The 14473-nt window shown below is 39.0% G+C and overlaps 1 protein-coding gene across 4 annotated transcripts in view; it reads left to right on the forward strand.

Annotated features, from left to right (window-relative positions):
- The window catches only part of CDH7 (cadherin 7), a 161604-nt gene that overhangs the window by 125921 nt on the left and 21210 nt on the right, over window positions 1-14473 (forward strand). For all 4 annotated transcript variants that reach the window (XM_072152291.1, XM_072152292.1, XM_072152293.1 and 1 more), the window contains 2 exons: window positions 2501-2622; window positions 10345-10459. In XM_072152291.1, coding sequence (XP_072008392.1) covers window positions 2501-2622; window positions 10345-10459 — 237 coding nt within the window. The remainder of the gene's footprint in view (window positions 1-2500; window positions 2623-10344; window positions 10460-14473) is intronic.

Here is a 14473-nt window from a genome sequence, read left to right on the forward strand (position 1 = left end):
GAACTCAATATTGCAATTAATTTTTTTAAATATCATTTGTATTTTTATTTACTTTAAATTTTTTTATGTATTTTTTTCCTGCATACGGTAGTGCGACATGCTGGGAAATACAAACTAAATCAACAAAGTCATTGATTGCTGAGATGGCATCTAAGAAAAAAGATTCTGAAATCCTGAGTATCTTAAATGGGAAGGTGTTTCTTTAACTTTTAAAAAACAAACATACAAAAAACGTTTCCCCACAGGAACTGGTCAAAGTAGAAAGTATTGATACATTTAAGAAAGGACTGGGCATTTTTTCTGTTGAAGCAGAATACACAGGGTTATTCTCTTTCACCATTTAGACTATTGATCCAGTGGTTTATCCAATTGCCATTTAATTTAGAAGGTCAGGAAGGAATTAATCTACCCTCAAGGATGGTTTTCAGGGGATTTTTTTTACTTCTTTTTTTATCTTTGTTTAGATCAACACAAGGTTTCAGTTGTAAGACAGCTTGACTAAGATAATGGACATATTGTGGTCTTTTTTAGAAAAAAATTAAAATATATAAAAAGCTTAGGTTTATGTTCTAATCTAAATTAATTGCATAGCAAATTATAGATAAAGAATGATAAAGATTTTACTAATCAGTGCCATATCCCATTATTTCTAATAATAACCGAGTCCCTGGGGGGGGGGGGTTGCATTGGATTTATGCATCATGGATGGCTGGATGAAATGCCTTAGATGCAAGACAGGGGCCTGTATTGTTTATTGCCACTGAGAGCCAAGATTAGGATAACTGCTTTTTTTTTTCTTGAAATCTTTATTGTCATGTGTTCCAATCTGCAATACCTCACAGACAGTCCACATATGCATGTTCTGGTGACTGATTGTAGTAGATTCATTTTATTTTAATTTGGATTTTATATCTGACAGTATTTACAATGGGACTTAGTAGTTTTGAAAGTTCACTTTGTAAATGTTTGCTGAAGTAGATCTAAAACCTGTCCAATAGGGATTAGTGGACCCATTCAAGTTCGGGCTTGGCCTAATTTGGACAAACCCAAATCCTCATGCTTAACCCCACTGGCAATACCAGTGATCATTTCTGGCACTTATTGCGGGTATTACCTTTAAATACTGGAAAAGCCAAATTGTGGTTCAAGTCCGCTCATCACTATTTTCCACAAAAGGCATAACATAAAGTTGATTGGTACCATTGAACATTAACGATAATAATTTGGTTTATAGAACTGGTCTTGTATTGGGGATGGAAACATTTCATATGTTGTAGTGCTGGCAATTTTAAGCACTTCTGCAATTGCATTAGTTTGCAAGTATCTTGCTCTTTTGACTGCTATTCAGCAGCTTTCCCCTGCTATCAGTGACTCCTCAGATGGCCATGGCAAGGCATTTCCTGTCCTCACTGGGCTGAATACAGAGTGAGAATGTACATGTAAGACACACACCGTCTCTTCTCTCCCTGCTCTCAGCTTGTGCTGCCAAGAGCCCCAACCAATGTTATAGTAACACACCTACCCTCTTATCTTTCCATGTACACCCTCAACCTTCCATATATATATATATATCAAATGCACAGTATCCCTCCCCCTTTCACCAGTAACCTGTATAGACGGTATAGAAGGTCTAGTCCTCAGAACAATTCAGGGTATTTGCTTACAAATAAGTATTGCACATTACCCAGAGGAATAAAAGAGGATAAGGAACACATACACAGGTGTTTACAGACCTAGGGTGGGCACCACTTGACACATGTTTTTCCATGCTTCATCTGGGGTATGTGTGTATGTAGACCTGTGTATGTGTCCCTTGCTCTCTGTTATTCCTCTGGGTAATGTGTAATACTTTTTTGTAAGTAGTGTTAGTGTTATTTTATGCTTTCTACATTTTAGTTTTTTGTTTCCTTTCCCTTGTGCTGTTACTTGATTTTGGGCAACATCTATTTAATCTAGTGGGGGTACATTGTGTTTGTGCCCCCTATTACTAGTATTGGGTGTTTTCTCTTCTCTAGTCTCAAAAATTATAATACTGAAACTTTGAACAAACCTTCACACTTGCCTGTTTGAGTGTGTCTATGATGCACAAGCTATGGTCTCATTGGTCAGCAACATGTGCTTGTGATGATGTCACAGGAGGCAGGTTCAGACCCTCCATATTTCTAATTGGAGTTCTTTTCAGAGCTGGAAACCATGGTTGCTATGGATCAAAAAAGGTACTAAATGGGGACTGAGAGGCAAAATACTTTGGAATGCAGTTTTTTTTGGCTCAGAATTACGGTTACCCTCATCTGCGCCCCTCAACATAACAATGATGATAAAAAACTTGTGTTCCTGTAATGTAGGCTGCATGTCCAGGTCGGATGTGGAAATTTGGGAATAGTTTTCATCTCATTTGCATAAAAAATTGTGATATGACAATATATTTGAACAACATATGTGCAGAAATTTTTAAATCAAGCTAAATTTATTCATACATTGCTTTTGTAATTTTACGCAGAAAATCCTGCACAAATTGGAAAAGGTTATGTTGCTATTAGCATTTTAGATATCAATGATAATGCACCTGAATTTGCGATGGAATATGAGACCAATGTTTGTGAAAATGCACCTCCAGGACAGGTAAGTCATCTGACTCACACTGACATATACAAAGATTGCCATTGTTTGTGTCTGGGAGAGCAAAATGTGAATGTCCTTCTTCCAGGACTCTTTAAAATATGTAAAATATGCAAATACGTTTTCCAGGATGGGACAAGGAAAACAATTACTCTTTTGCTACCTTGGAAAGCAGCCCCCTTACCATCAAGCATGACTTTCATGAAGCCTAGTGACATTATGTGGAATTAATGTATATCTATTACAGAAGGAACAGATTCCCAACTCTAAACAGCACAGCTTCAACCTGGTTCCATCTCTTCTTTCAAATTCCTGTAATTACATACATTGTTGGTCCTATAAAGCATTGGCTCCAATCTTTCTTTTCTGGTGTTAATGTGTAACCACCATTTTAGATCATTTTTAATATAGTATGAGTCATGGGGAGTGTAGTGAACATTTTTTAATATACTTTGTGAAGAATTTCTACTTAGTTTGTAAAAAATATCTAGCTTCAGAGCTCCCTATTGTAGAGATCCATATTCCAGCCTATATAGTGAGTCTATGGAGTCTGACTATGAACTTACTTGTGATCTTCCTGTCTATGATAACACAGGTTTGAGCAGTGAGGATTATCACTTCACAACAACCCCCCCCCCCCCAAAAAAAAAAACTCATCTCAAATGACATTTTAATTTAACCCCTTAACAACCAGGCCATTTTGCACCCTTGTGACATGGTTAGAAATTTGGAACACTTTAAGAGATGCAGGTAATTTAGGGATTTTGTTATCTTGTGAATTTATAAACACACTTGCATCACAATTCTGGTGGTTTTGGTCTAAAATACCCTACGCCACATTTATCAAAGCTTTTAGACCTTTTTTTGGCACTTTGTCAACTTGTCAAATCAAGGGGGCATGGCCTCTGGGAAAGAGTGAGGTATTGCAAGAAAGGGGGTGGCTTGCGGAAAAATCGTCCATGCACTGGAAAATTCTGGCGCACATTTTAGACCAACTAAAAGTAGGTCTAAAGTAGTAACTGACTTATACTGCACCAGAATTCATCACCACAGTGATAAGTCTGGCGTAGTAAAAGACAAGTGTTTTCCAGCTAGAAACTGATAGAACCTGAGCCATATTGTTAAATCCCTCGCTATGTACTTCATGTTAGTTAAAAAATGACTGCTTTATGGCATGGTTTTTTATGCATCCTCTTATTTCTGTAGGATGTTCGGAGGCTTAGATTTTTAGGTGCAATTTTTCAAGTTTCCATGAGAATCACCAAGACTCACATTTTCAGGGACCTGCCTGGTTTTCAAGTGACTTTGAGCGACCTAAATAATAGTAAAACCCCATGAATTAATGTATTACAGTAACTAAGCCCCTCAACCTGCGTAGCAAAACTTTTACAAAATGTGTTAATCGTTTCAATATTTTACACAGGTTAAAACATTCACAATGGATAAAATGTCAAAATGCATGCAAAGTTTGTTCACCAATTTGTCCTGTATGTGCCAGTACCCCATATGTAGTGATAACCTTCTATTTGGGAACATGGCAGGACATTAAAGAGAAGAAATGCCATTTAGAGACAATTTGCATTGTTGCATTATACAGGCTATAAAATATTAATTTTCATGGCAGTGTGGACATATGAGGGTTTATGTTTTGCAGGATGAGATGTACTTTACAGATGCTTCAATTTGAGGCATCTATATATTATTGATTAATTTATTAACTCCTTCTGGGTAAAGGAAGAGAAAATAATCTATTTTTGTAATGGATCTTTAACACATTGCCGCTGTTCACCCCACATTGAAAATAAAATGTTATATTTATTCTATAGGTCACTAGGATTATGGTGGTACCTAATTTATAGTTTACTTTAATTTGCCCAATTTCACTAAATTAAACCAAAAATGTTAAAAATCTCATTTGTTTTAGCTCACTGTTTTTATTTTGTTTCACCGTTTTTACTGAGAAATATGCAAATACATTTTCCAAGGTGGGAAATGGAAAACAATGCTTCCTTTTGCTACCTTAAAAGGCAGCCCCCTTAACTCCAATCATGACCTAGAAGAAGTCTAGTAACATGATGTGGGATTAAGCCAAACCAGTGTATCTATTCCAGAAAGAACAGATTCCCAACCATAGACATCAATGTCTCAACCTGGTTGGGTCTCCTCTGTACAGCATAGGGAACTGGTTTTGCTGAGTGAGAAGCTATTGACTAGGGTCAGGAAGTAAGAGTTTGCAAGCTGGGGAAAGACCAGATAGGGAAATAGTATGAAAATGCTTCTGCACTGTTCAATCAATGCTGAGAATACCAGTTTCTTCTTTCAGGTGACTCTCATATATTAGCATAGCTCATGAGGTTTCTATTTTGTGTGCAAAATAATGTTTCTAGATTTTATTTGCACATACAATATTTCCAACCTCCTTAGATACCATTATAGATAATTTATGTCATATCAGTAGTTGGTAATTAACGTTTAACTATTTATATATCATATTTAACACTAATTGATATCATAGTTCAAAAAGTTGGCAGTTGGTCAGCAGGACTGATATGGGGATAGCCTTTTGTCAATTAATTATTTTTACTGTAGGAATATGATGGCATGTAAGCTGGTGGCTAATACAAGCCTTCACACTGCTTACCAGCAGCACACTTAGTATTAACATAAAATATGACCAATCTTTAGCAGTGAGCGAGAGAAAAAGTCACCCATCAAAGATGGTTATGACTATCTAGTTATTAAGACTTATCTAGACTTATTTCCAGAAATTGGTGTTGTTATTCTCTGACATGGAGATGCACCTACAGGTCACATGATAGCTTGTCATGTATACACCAAAAAGACATAATTTCATTCTAATATTAACATTTTCAATGTTATAGGAAACTTGTCATTAAATGAATGTCCCCTTATGTTTTAAAATCTTCCAAAAAATCATTCATTAATCCCAAATAATTAAAGAAAACACAAGGTTAAAGGTAAAGAATCAATTTACAGTACAGCAGAAGAGATTTCTTCATAAATCTTTGATCATCATTCCACATCATACTGGTTCTGCCGGCTTTGAGAAGAACCACACAAATTAGGACTTCATCCATCAGTTATCTATTAGTTCTGAATAAATGGTTAAAGAGATCCTGGCTGCAAAAAAATTACATAATAAGTAAGTAGATTATAATGCACATTACAGTCTTCTAGATAATGGGGGTCATTTACTAAGGGCCCGAATCGCGTTTTCCCGACGTGTTACCCGAATATTTCCGATTTGCGCCGATTGTACCTGAATTGCCCCGGGATTGTGTCGCACGCGATCGGATTGTGGCGCATCGGCGCCGGCATGCGCGCGACGGAAATCGGGGGGCGTGGCCGAACGAAAACCCGACGTATTCGGAAAAACCGCCGCATTTAAAACCCGAAAAAGTGTCGCTTGGTGACCGCTTACCTTCACCTGGTCCGAGGTGGTGCATTCCGGCGCGTGGAGATGATTTTCAGCGCAGCAGCGCCACCTGGTGGACGGCGGAGGAACTACCTTCATGAATCCCGGCCGGACCCGAATCCAGAGCAGAGAACGCGCCGCTGGATCGCGAATGGGCCGGGTAAGTAAATTTGCCCCAATGTGTCTTTCATTACCCAGTGTGGTAGTTTAATTTAAAAAAATGACATTAATGTGATATAAAATGTATTTATATGAAGGTAGAAGAAACATGGCATTAAAGGCTCCACAATTCTCCAAAAGCCTCCAGCCCCCTCTTATATTAATAAGAACAGTAGTTCCAAACCTTCAGGTTGAAACCCCTTTGGGGCCGAATGGCCCTTTCACAGGGGTCACCTAAGACCATCATAACCAAGGAACCGAGACAACGCAGAGGCATATTGCCAGCTCCCACCTTCCAAGTGTCATGACATGTCTGCCTGTGCCTTGTCAAAGGCTGCAGAAGCCTTTAGCCAGAGAATGCTGTGAATACTGGCTACTATCACTGTGACTATTATTACGATTTATAACAGTAGCAAAATTACAGTTATGTAGTAGCAATGAAAATAATTTTCTGGGTGGTGGTCACTAAAACGTGAAGAGCTACATTAAAGGATCCCAGCATTAGGAAGGTTGAGAACCACTGCTTTAAAAGCTCACCATACATAGCAAGTCTGAATGGTGCCCCTGCCCATTACACTGGACACCTGCATGCCACTAATTTGAGGCTGTTTTTCTCAGACAGGATCAATAGAGACGTCCGGACAGGTGCATCTACCTTGCCTTTATGATACAGTGTTGTAAGCTGGTCTTTAACCCCTTAAGGACGCAGCCTGTTTGCAGGTTAAGGCTCGCAACTTTTTTTTGAAATTTGACCTGCGTCTCTTTATATGGTTATAACTTTTGAACACTGTTACTTATCAAAGCGATTCTGAGATTGTTTTTTCCCCACATGTTGTACTTCATTTTAGTGGTAAATTTTGGCTGATACGTTTTGCGTTTATTTACAAAAAAAAGAAAAAAATGATGAATTTTTAGAAAAATTTGCCATTTTCGAAATTCAAAATCACCGCGTTTTCAGGCAGATAAATTTACCACCTAAATAACTTGCAGAATAACATTTCCCATTTGTCTACTTTACATTTTCATAATTTTTGAAATGTTTGGATAATTTATTTTGACGTCACGCGGCCTACAAATCGAATAGCGATTTTCCGTATTTTCGGAATTGACTATTTTGGGGATAAATACTGTTTGAAATCAAATTTTACATATTTAGCAACAAAACCCCCTATATAACCAACCCATTTTCAAATCTGCACCCCTCAAGCTATCAGAAACAGCATTTACAAAGATTGTTAACCCCTTGAGATCTTCATAGTAATTGAATCAAAATGGCGGTGAAATTTAGAATGGTCAAATTTTGTCGGTTATACGTTCATCTAGCCCTAAAATTTACACATTTCCAAAAGATAAAAAGAGAAAACTCACCATGAAATTTGTTCTACAATTTCTCCTGAGTGCAGCGACCCCCCACATGTGGACATTACTTGTGTTATGGGGGCACAGCAAGGCGCAGAAGGGAAGGAGCACCCTGCAGCTGCCAGGATTTTAGTTTTCTAGTTGCCCCCTTTTGAAGGCTATAACATTTTCGCTTTTCCGTTATTTGGGCCATGTGATGGCATTTTTTTTGCGGGACGAGATGCTTTTTCCAGTGTTACCATTTTGGGGTTGGTATCACCTATTGTTGAAAATGTTGGAACTTTTTTTGAGGTCATGAGTAGAAAAGCATCAATTCTGTACTGGATTTTTTACTTTTTTTTTTTTTTGTGTTCACCGTATAGCCTAATAATCCTGTTATCTTTATTCTATGTGTCGATACGATTACGGGGATACCAGACATGAATATTTTTTCTTATGTTTTACTAAATTTGCCAAATAAAACCCTAATGTGGGGAAAAATCTATCATTTTTGCATCGCCGTCTTCCAAGTGGCATAACATTGTTACGTTTTTGGCTACAGAGCTGGTTTATGGCTTGTTTTTTGCGGGACATGTTGTTCTTTGCAACAATATCATTCTGGAGTACATATGTTTTGTTGATCACTTTTTATTGCATTTTTAGTGGGATATAATAGGTAAAAATCATAATTTTTGGCGGTTTTTTAACGTTTTTTTTTACGGCGTTCATCATATGGGTTCAATAGTTATTTAGTTTTATTCTATGGATTGTTACGGACGCGGTGATACTATATATGTGGGGTTTGTGTTATGATTTAGACTTTTTTGAGTGTTATATGTCTCTTTATATGTTTTGGGGCTTAGGGGCATTTTTAGTGATTTATAAAGTAATTTTTTATTGAAAAACATTTTTTTTTACATTTTTTTACATGATCCACCATGGGATATGAACAAGCAATCATCTGATTGCTTGTTCTTGATAATACTCTGCAATACTAATGTATTGCAGGGTATTATCAGTGCCAGCCTATGCAGATGCATAGGCTGACACTTTGCCTTTAAGATGACGTCACAGACGCCATCTTAAAGGTAAACCCTCCAGGCTTCTCTGGGGTCCCGATCGGACCCCAGAGGTGCCAAAACAGCGATCGCCCCCCCCCGAAAACGGTGCGGGGGGGCCGATCGTGGGGTAAAGACCCCCAGAAGGCATGTTAAATGCCGCGGTCGCGTTGACCGCGGCATTTAACGGGTTAAACACCCGCGATCGGAGCCCACTCCGACCGCGGGTGTTAGCCGGGGATGTCAACGGTAGATTACCATTGAAATCCCGCGGCTAACGATGCCGGTTCGGCTGCTATACAGCGCTGAACCGGCATCGTCTCTGCGCAGTAGCTGTACTGCGCTGAGCGCTATTCGCGGGACTCAGCGCAGTACAGCTACGGCGCAGAGCGCTAAGGGGTTAAAACAAACCTTTTATAGTGTCTTAAAAGTACAACATGCTAAGTTATAAGATGCTAGAAGATGTTGAGAGAAGAGATTTCATCCACAGGGGGCAAATAGGGCATTTCTGATAAAAAGCAACATCACTGAAACCACTGAATTAGTAAAGCATCATTACTGGCTTCTGTTTGTATACAGAAGTTCCAAGGTGATGTCACATTGACAGCCATACAATGCTTAGAGTAGTAGGTACATGCTTACATGCTGTAGATGTGCATCACAGCTGAGCCTCTGTATACAACTAGAGCCTGTTGTGATAGGTAGTGCTGCACTGAGCCAAAACACCAGATTGTGGGGAGTTTAACTTGTTTGTTAATTTATATCCCTTTTGGCCCAAATAAATTAAACCTGATCCTGGGCAGTACCTTTAACAATGAAATGGTCTATATGTTTCTAGTTACCAGACAGTTTTATATTAATAATATATAATAAAAATCCCATCTTTTATATTGGCATCAGAATGAACCTAGAGCTGGAAACCTACCCCAACTGTGACCTTAAACAGTAACACCTGCAATCGGTGCTGGCAATGATCACAAGTGTAAGCTATTTAAATGCCACTGGCAAAGCAAGAAGTAGCATTAAAACTACTGCGTCTGTATGGCGTGGTATTTTGGGGTGGGTAGTTGTTCTCAATGATACCATCAGTAAGCAGAGACCCACCACTAAATGCTGATGCTCGGCCACAGCAATTTAGATGCTGTTGGCAAAAGTATTAGTTGCATTTAAATAGATAACACCAGCGATCTGTTCCAGCGCCGATCACGGGCATTAACTGTGATGGGAAGTTGAGCCAAAACAAACCCCTTACCTGAACTTCTTACTTAAGTTTGGGTCTGCTCAACACTACACATAAGACATTTTGGGATGAGTAGGAAATTTGCCATTAAATTTTAATCCTTTGGACTAAAAATAATGAAGGAATAATGTTAGAAACCAGAATGCACACCCCACTGATAACACCCGTGATCGTTGCTGGCAGTGTTAACTTTAAATGCAAAGTGTGACAACAAGATGGAGCTACAATCTTTGGGAAATAGGGGTCCTTGGGAAAAGAGTTAACACCCACCAGCACCGGCAAGAGTTAACATCCATCAGCAAGATGGAGTAGGAATAAAGGACATTAAGTTTTGTGTACTACAACTGTAATCCCTTCTACAAGCTGCGCATATATATGATTACTGTCATGTTAATTCATTTACTGTAGTTTAAATAAACCTTTTTAAATTCCACTTTGGTTTTGTCATAATTCATATTTACAGATTTAAAATGTGTATTTTCTTCTTTTTATAGGTAATTCAAGAGATAAGTGCAGTAGATAAAGATGAACCATTAAATGGCCATTGGTTCTATTTCAGTCTGCCTCCAGATGCAAGTAGCATCAATTTCACATTACAAGACAATAAAGGTAACCATGTTGTGGAAAAAAGTTGTAAAGATTGTTTTGCCTCATAAGTCAAAGGAGTATTCCAGTCCAACCAGTTATTCCCTTTTCACAGAATAGGGGATAACTTGCTGATCAGTAGGGATCCCTGTGTGACCCCAATGGATCGGGAGAACAGGCATCTGTTCAAATAAATGGAGCACTAATTCAATCATGGTGTTGCTGCTCCATTTACTGTCTATGGCACTAACCAAGTAGACAAATACTGTGCCTAGCATAAAGCTGAAATGAGCAGCAGAGCACAAGTTTGACCAGCTGCACCATTCATTTGAGCATACCATGGACCCCTATTCTTGTAATACACACTGGTGCCACCAATCAGCAAGTTATCCCCATTTTCCCTCTGTTGTGATCACACTACCTCTTTAATTATACTGCTGCATTAAATGGCCATAGCAGTCACAAAGTCACGAGCTCTGGAGTGAAGAAAAATTATCATTGCAAACTAAGATAAACTAAGAAAATGTTCTGAAAAACCTTATTAAAATATTGTTTTAACTTTTCTCTCAGCAATCACACAAAATAATGGGAACATTTAGTATTTTGTTCAGTTATATTTGTTTATGGACAAGCACCACTAAGGGCCAATTCACATCTCAATAATATCATCACTTTGAAATTCAATATGTTAAGGGACATCTACCACCATTTTCTCTTTGGTAGACTGTCCCATAACGTACCCATGTTATCTGTAGGGCATGAGGGATCCTCTTTTCGCTTCCTCCGGGGAGCGACTTTTAAAAATATTCAAATGAGCCGAGGGCACTCACAATCCCGTCGAGTGCCTCCTGGTTCCTTCGAGACCTAATTTTTGCATGTCCACCTCCACATTGTTATACTCCGCTCCCATGCCTCTCCGCGGCCAGATAGCCGGTGATATCACCCTACTGTCTGGAATTCTCGCTCAGATGTGGAATCTACAATCTTGCGCAGCTCGCAGGTACCCTGTGCTGCTGCGCAAGAAATCAGGCAAGAATACATTGCGGTGGGAATGACAATGAGGTGAGTGTGTGCATAAATTAGGTCTCAGTGGAGCCAGGAGTTAAAAAACTTGATGTGAAGTGAATGTGACATATCTAAAACAGTATACGATTGTCTTCTTTTAGACCATTGTTCTTATGTTCTGCTATTGTTTTACTCTTATATGTTCAACATCAGGATGAATTGTACTGACGATAATGTAAAGAAAACTTTCAGCAGATCTGCCCAAATTTGATCTGCAGACAATGTTAGCTAAATATACTAACAGGTATCATGAAGTTTCGTTTCAAATTACCATATAATAATACGGCCTTAATAGATTGTTAAAATAATTTTATGCAGTGTTCTGATTAAAAGTGGACATGTCTAGTCACTTTGTTCACAATTCAGGTATTGGGTATTACTTCTATTACTAGAAGCAGACTGTTGTTTTAGATAATAATGTAACCTAGTAGCCTTTTTACCCTTTTTAAACTTTTTAAACCTGTGGGACTCCTGCCCTTGAAATTAATGGGACAATGTCCATAGAATAGATTAGAGACTGTGGCAAGGAGGGTAACTAAACCACCTATCCTGTAGACTGTGCTTTGTACTTGGGTGCTAGCTTCAGTACAACGCGGACAGTAAAACAGAGTGAGAATACATGGCCTTGAGAAGCTAGAAACTCTGAATATAAAATCAATAAGTTGTGATTGAACAACATTCTAGGGCTACTGCCATTTACAGGGCAAAAACAGCTGGCAGATTTCTTTTAGATTTTTGGAGTCTATTGTTGGTTTTGCACAGAGGCAAGTTAGTGCCATTCATATAACTACTGTATACTGAATTATCCAACAATTACTTTTAATGGAATAGAATACTATTTTCGTAGGTTCTAGAGATCAATAATTTCACACGTCAGAAATAACCTTAACTTTCAACAACAAAAAAATCTACTTTGTGGAATATTTAGATAATCATTTCCAACAAGTCCTTAAGGAAATACTATCAACCATGCAGTGTATCAATTTATCTTTAAAACAGAAATAGGCAAACTCCAACCCTTCATCTGTTGATGAAATATGACTCATTGGAAGCAGCCAGTGGGTAAATGATTCTTAAACAATTTCAGTGTAATCACTATGAACGGAAGTAATTCATATGTGATGGCAACTTTTAAATAAATTCTCCATGATTTGCTTTGTGATTTCTTTGAATAAATTTAGAATACAAGGCTGCATGTATTAAAAACTAATGTAGCAATAAATTACAGATTTTATTTATGAAGTAAAAGATTCTTTCAATAAGAAGACATTTGTTATAAAATGTGAAAGTGATATTCAACTATCACTTTTCAAGCTGAAATCTTTTTAACTGTAAGCTATTGCAAGCAGGGGACTGTCAGGATTCGGGATGCGTGAATCCTCTGGACCACTGTGGCATGTGGTTCTAGATGACATCTGGGACCGGAGACTAAGTGACACCTGGTCTTCACCAGAGCCCGCCGCAAAGAGGGAAGGACTTGCTGCAGCAGGGTACCAACAAGTCGTTCCACGGGTGCAACTAGCCTGCGGTGGCAGCCGAGGTTGAGGTACCTCAGCGGAAGACAGTCTCGTGGTCAGGTCCAGGCACAGGGTCTGGGCAGGCTGAAGAGATGCAACGTCAAGTCCAATCCGGGGTCAACAGGAGGTCCAGGCAGATGGGAACAGGAATATAGGCACAGGAACACAGCAACGCAGGAACACAGCAACACGGAGGGACTCTGGTAACACAGGAACATGGAGGGACTCTGGTAATATGGCAACACAGGACTCAGTAGCAGGATACACAGGAACACACAGGAATGCTGGAGACACAGGAATGCAGAATAATCACTAGGGAGCTTTTTCTAAGGCTGTGAGACATGAAGATCCGGCAGGATATGATGGGAGATGCAGGTTTAAATAGCCTTCTGGGAAAATGGCCAGCGCCAATTAATTGTGCACTGGCCCTTTAAATTTCCTGAAGTCTGCGCGCGCCCTAGGGCACAGTGACACACGCGCATGGAGCGAGGCCTGGACTTGGGAGTGTGGAGAGGTGTGAGACGCTGGCACTGCGCCTGCAGGGAGCGAGGGGAACGGGTGAGCCCGCGACCCGCGATATGGGTCGCAGGAACACCCTTGACAGGCCCTCACTCCTATTGTTCCATATGACTTTGCAATGTAGTATTTTATTTGCATATATCCCCTATGATTTTTAAAGTGCTATAGAATATGATGGTGCTATGCAAACAAATACTATAATTATAAAATGCCTTGGATCACTTTTTTTAAGGATGTTCCTCCAGCCAGGAAAGCTTGTCATCAGGTCTCTTCATCTCCTTTGTATGGTTACAGGTCATAGTTATGTCTAGCCTGTGTATAAGTATTTGATAGGACTTTGTTCAAATAGGCAGTTAGGTCATCCTGGTTATTCGCCAGGGCCATAATCTCCCAGTTGCACATCAATTTAAAATAAGTTCATGCGCCTAAGACATCTTTGGCTTCCCAGTGTGTAAAGTAGGGGATCAAGTTTGCTGGCATCACCGGAGATGGGGTTTCTGCTCTAGCAAAGTAATTTCTAGCTACTAAATGGTATATATATATATATACCATTATATGGTATATATCACTAATGATCATTATACCACTATAGAATTTGTATTGATAGAGGGTGGGGCCCATACTAAAAGACCTGTAGGAATTAGAGCTTTTTAAATGTCTGACCCTAAAGTTCTCGCAGCTGCATTATTCAATTGTACCCATTTTCTTAAGTGAATGTAATAGGTATAGGCGTCTAGTAGTCCATTCCCCCCTTTCTCTTTACTCTGTGTCTAGTCTGGTGAAAATAAACCTAGAGATGCCACTCTTCCATACAAATTTCCTTTATAAAGACATCATTGCAGGTAGGGTGAGATGGCGTCAAAGACGCGCAGGTGGGGAGAGATCTTTAACCAGTGAGAGATAAGGTTTCGAAGGTTCATAGGAACCTACCTTCATA

This window comes from Engystomops pustulosus, chromosome 5 (assembly GCF_040894005.1).
Source record: "Engystomops pustulosus chromosome 5, aEngPut4.maternal, whole genome shotgun sequence".
Taxonomy (NCBI): domain Eukaryota; kingdom Metazoa; phylum Chordata; class Amphibia; order Anura; family Leptodactylidae; genus Engystomops; species Engystomops pustulosus.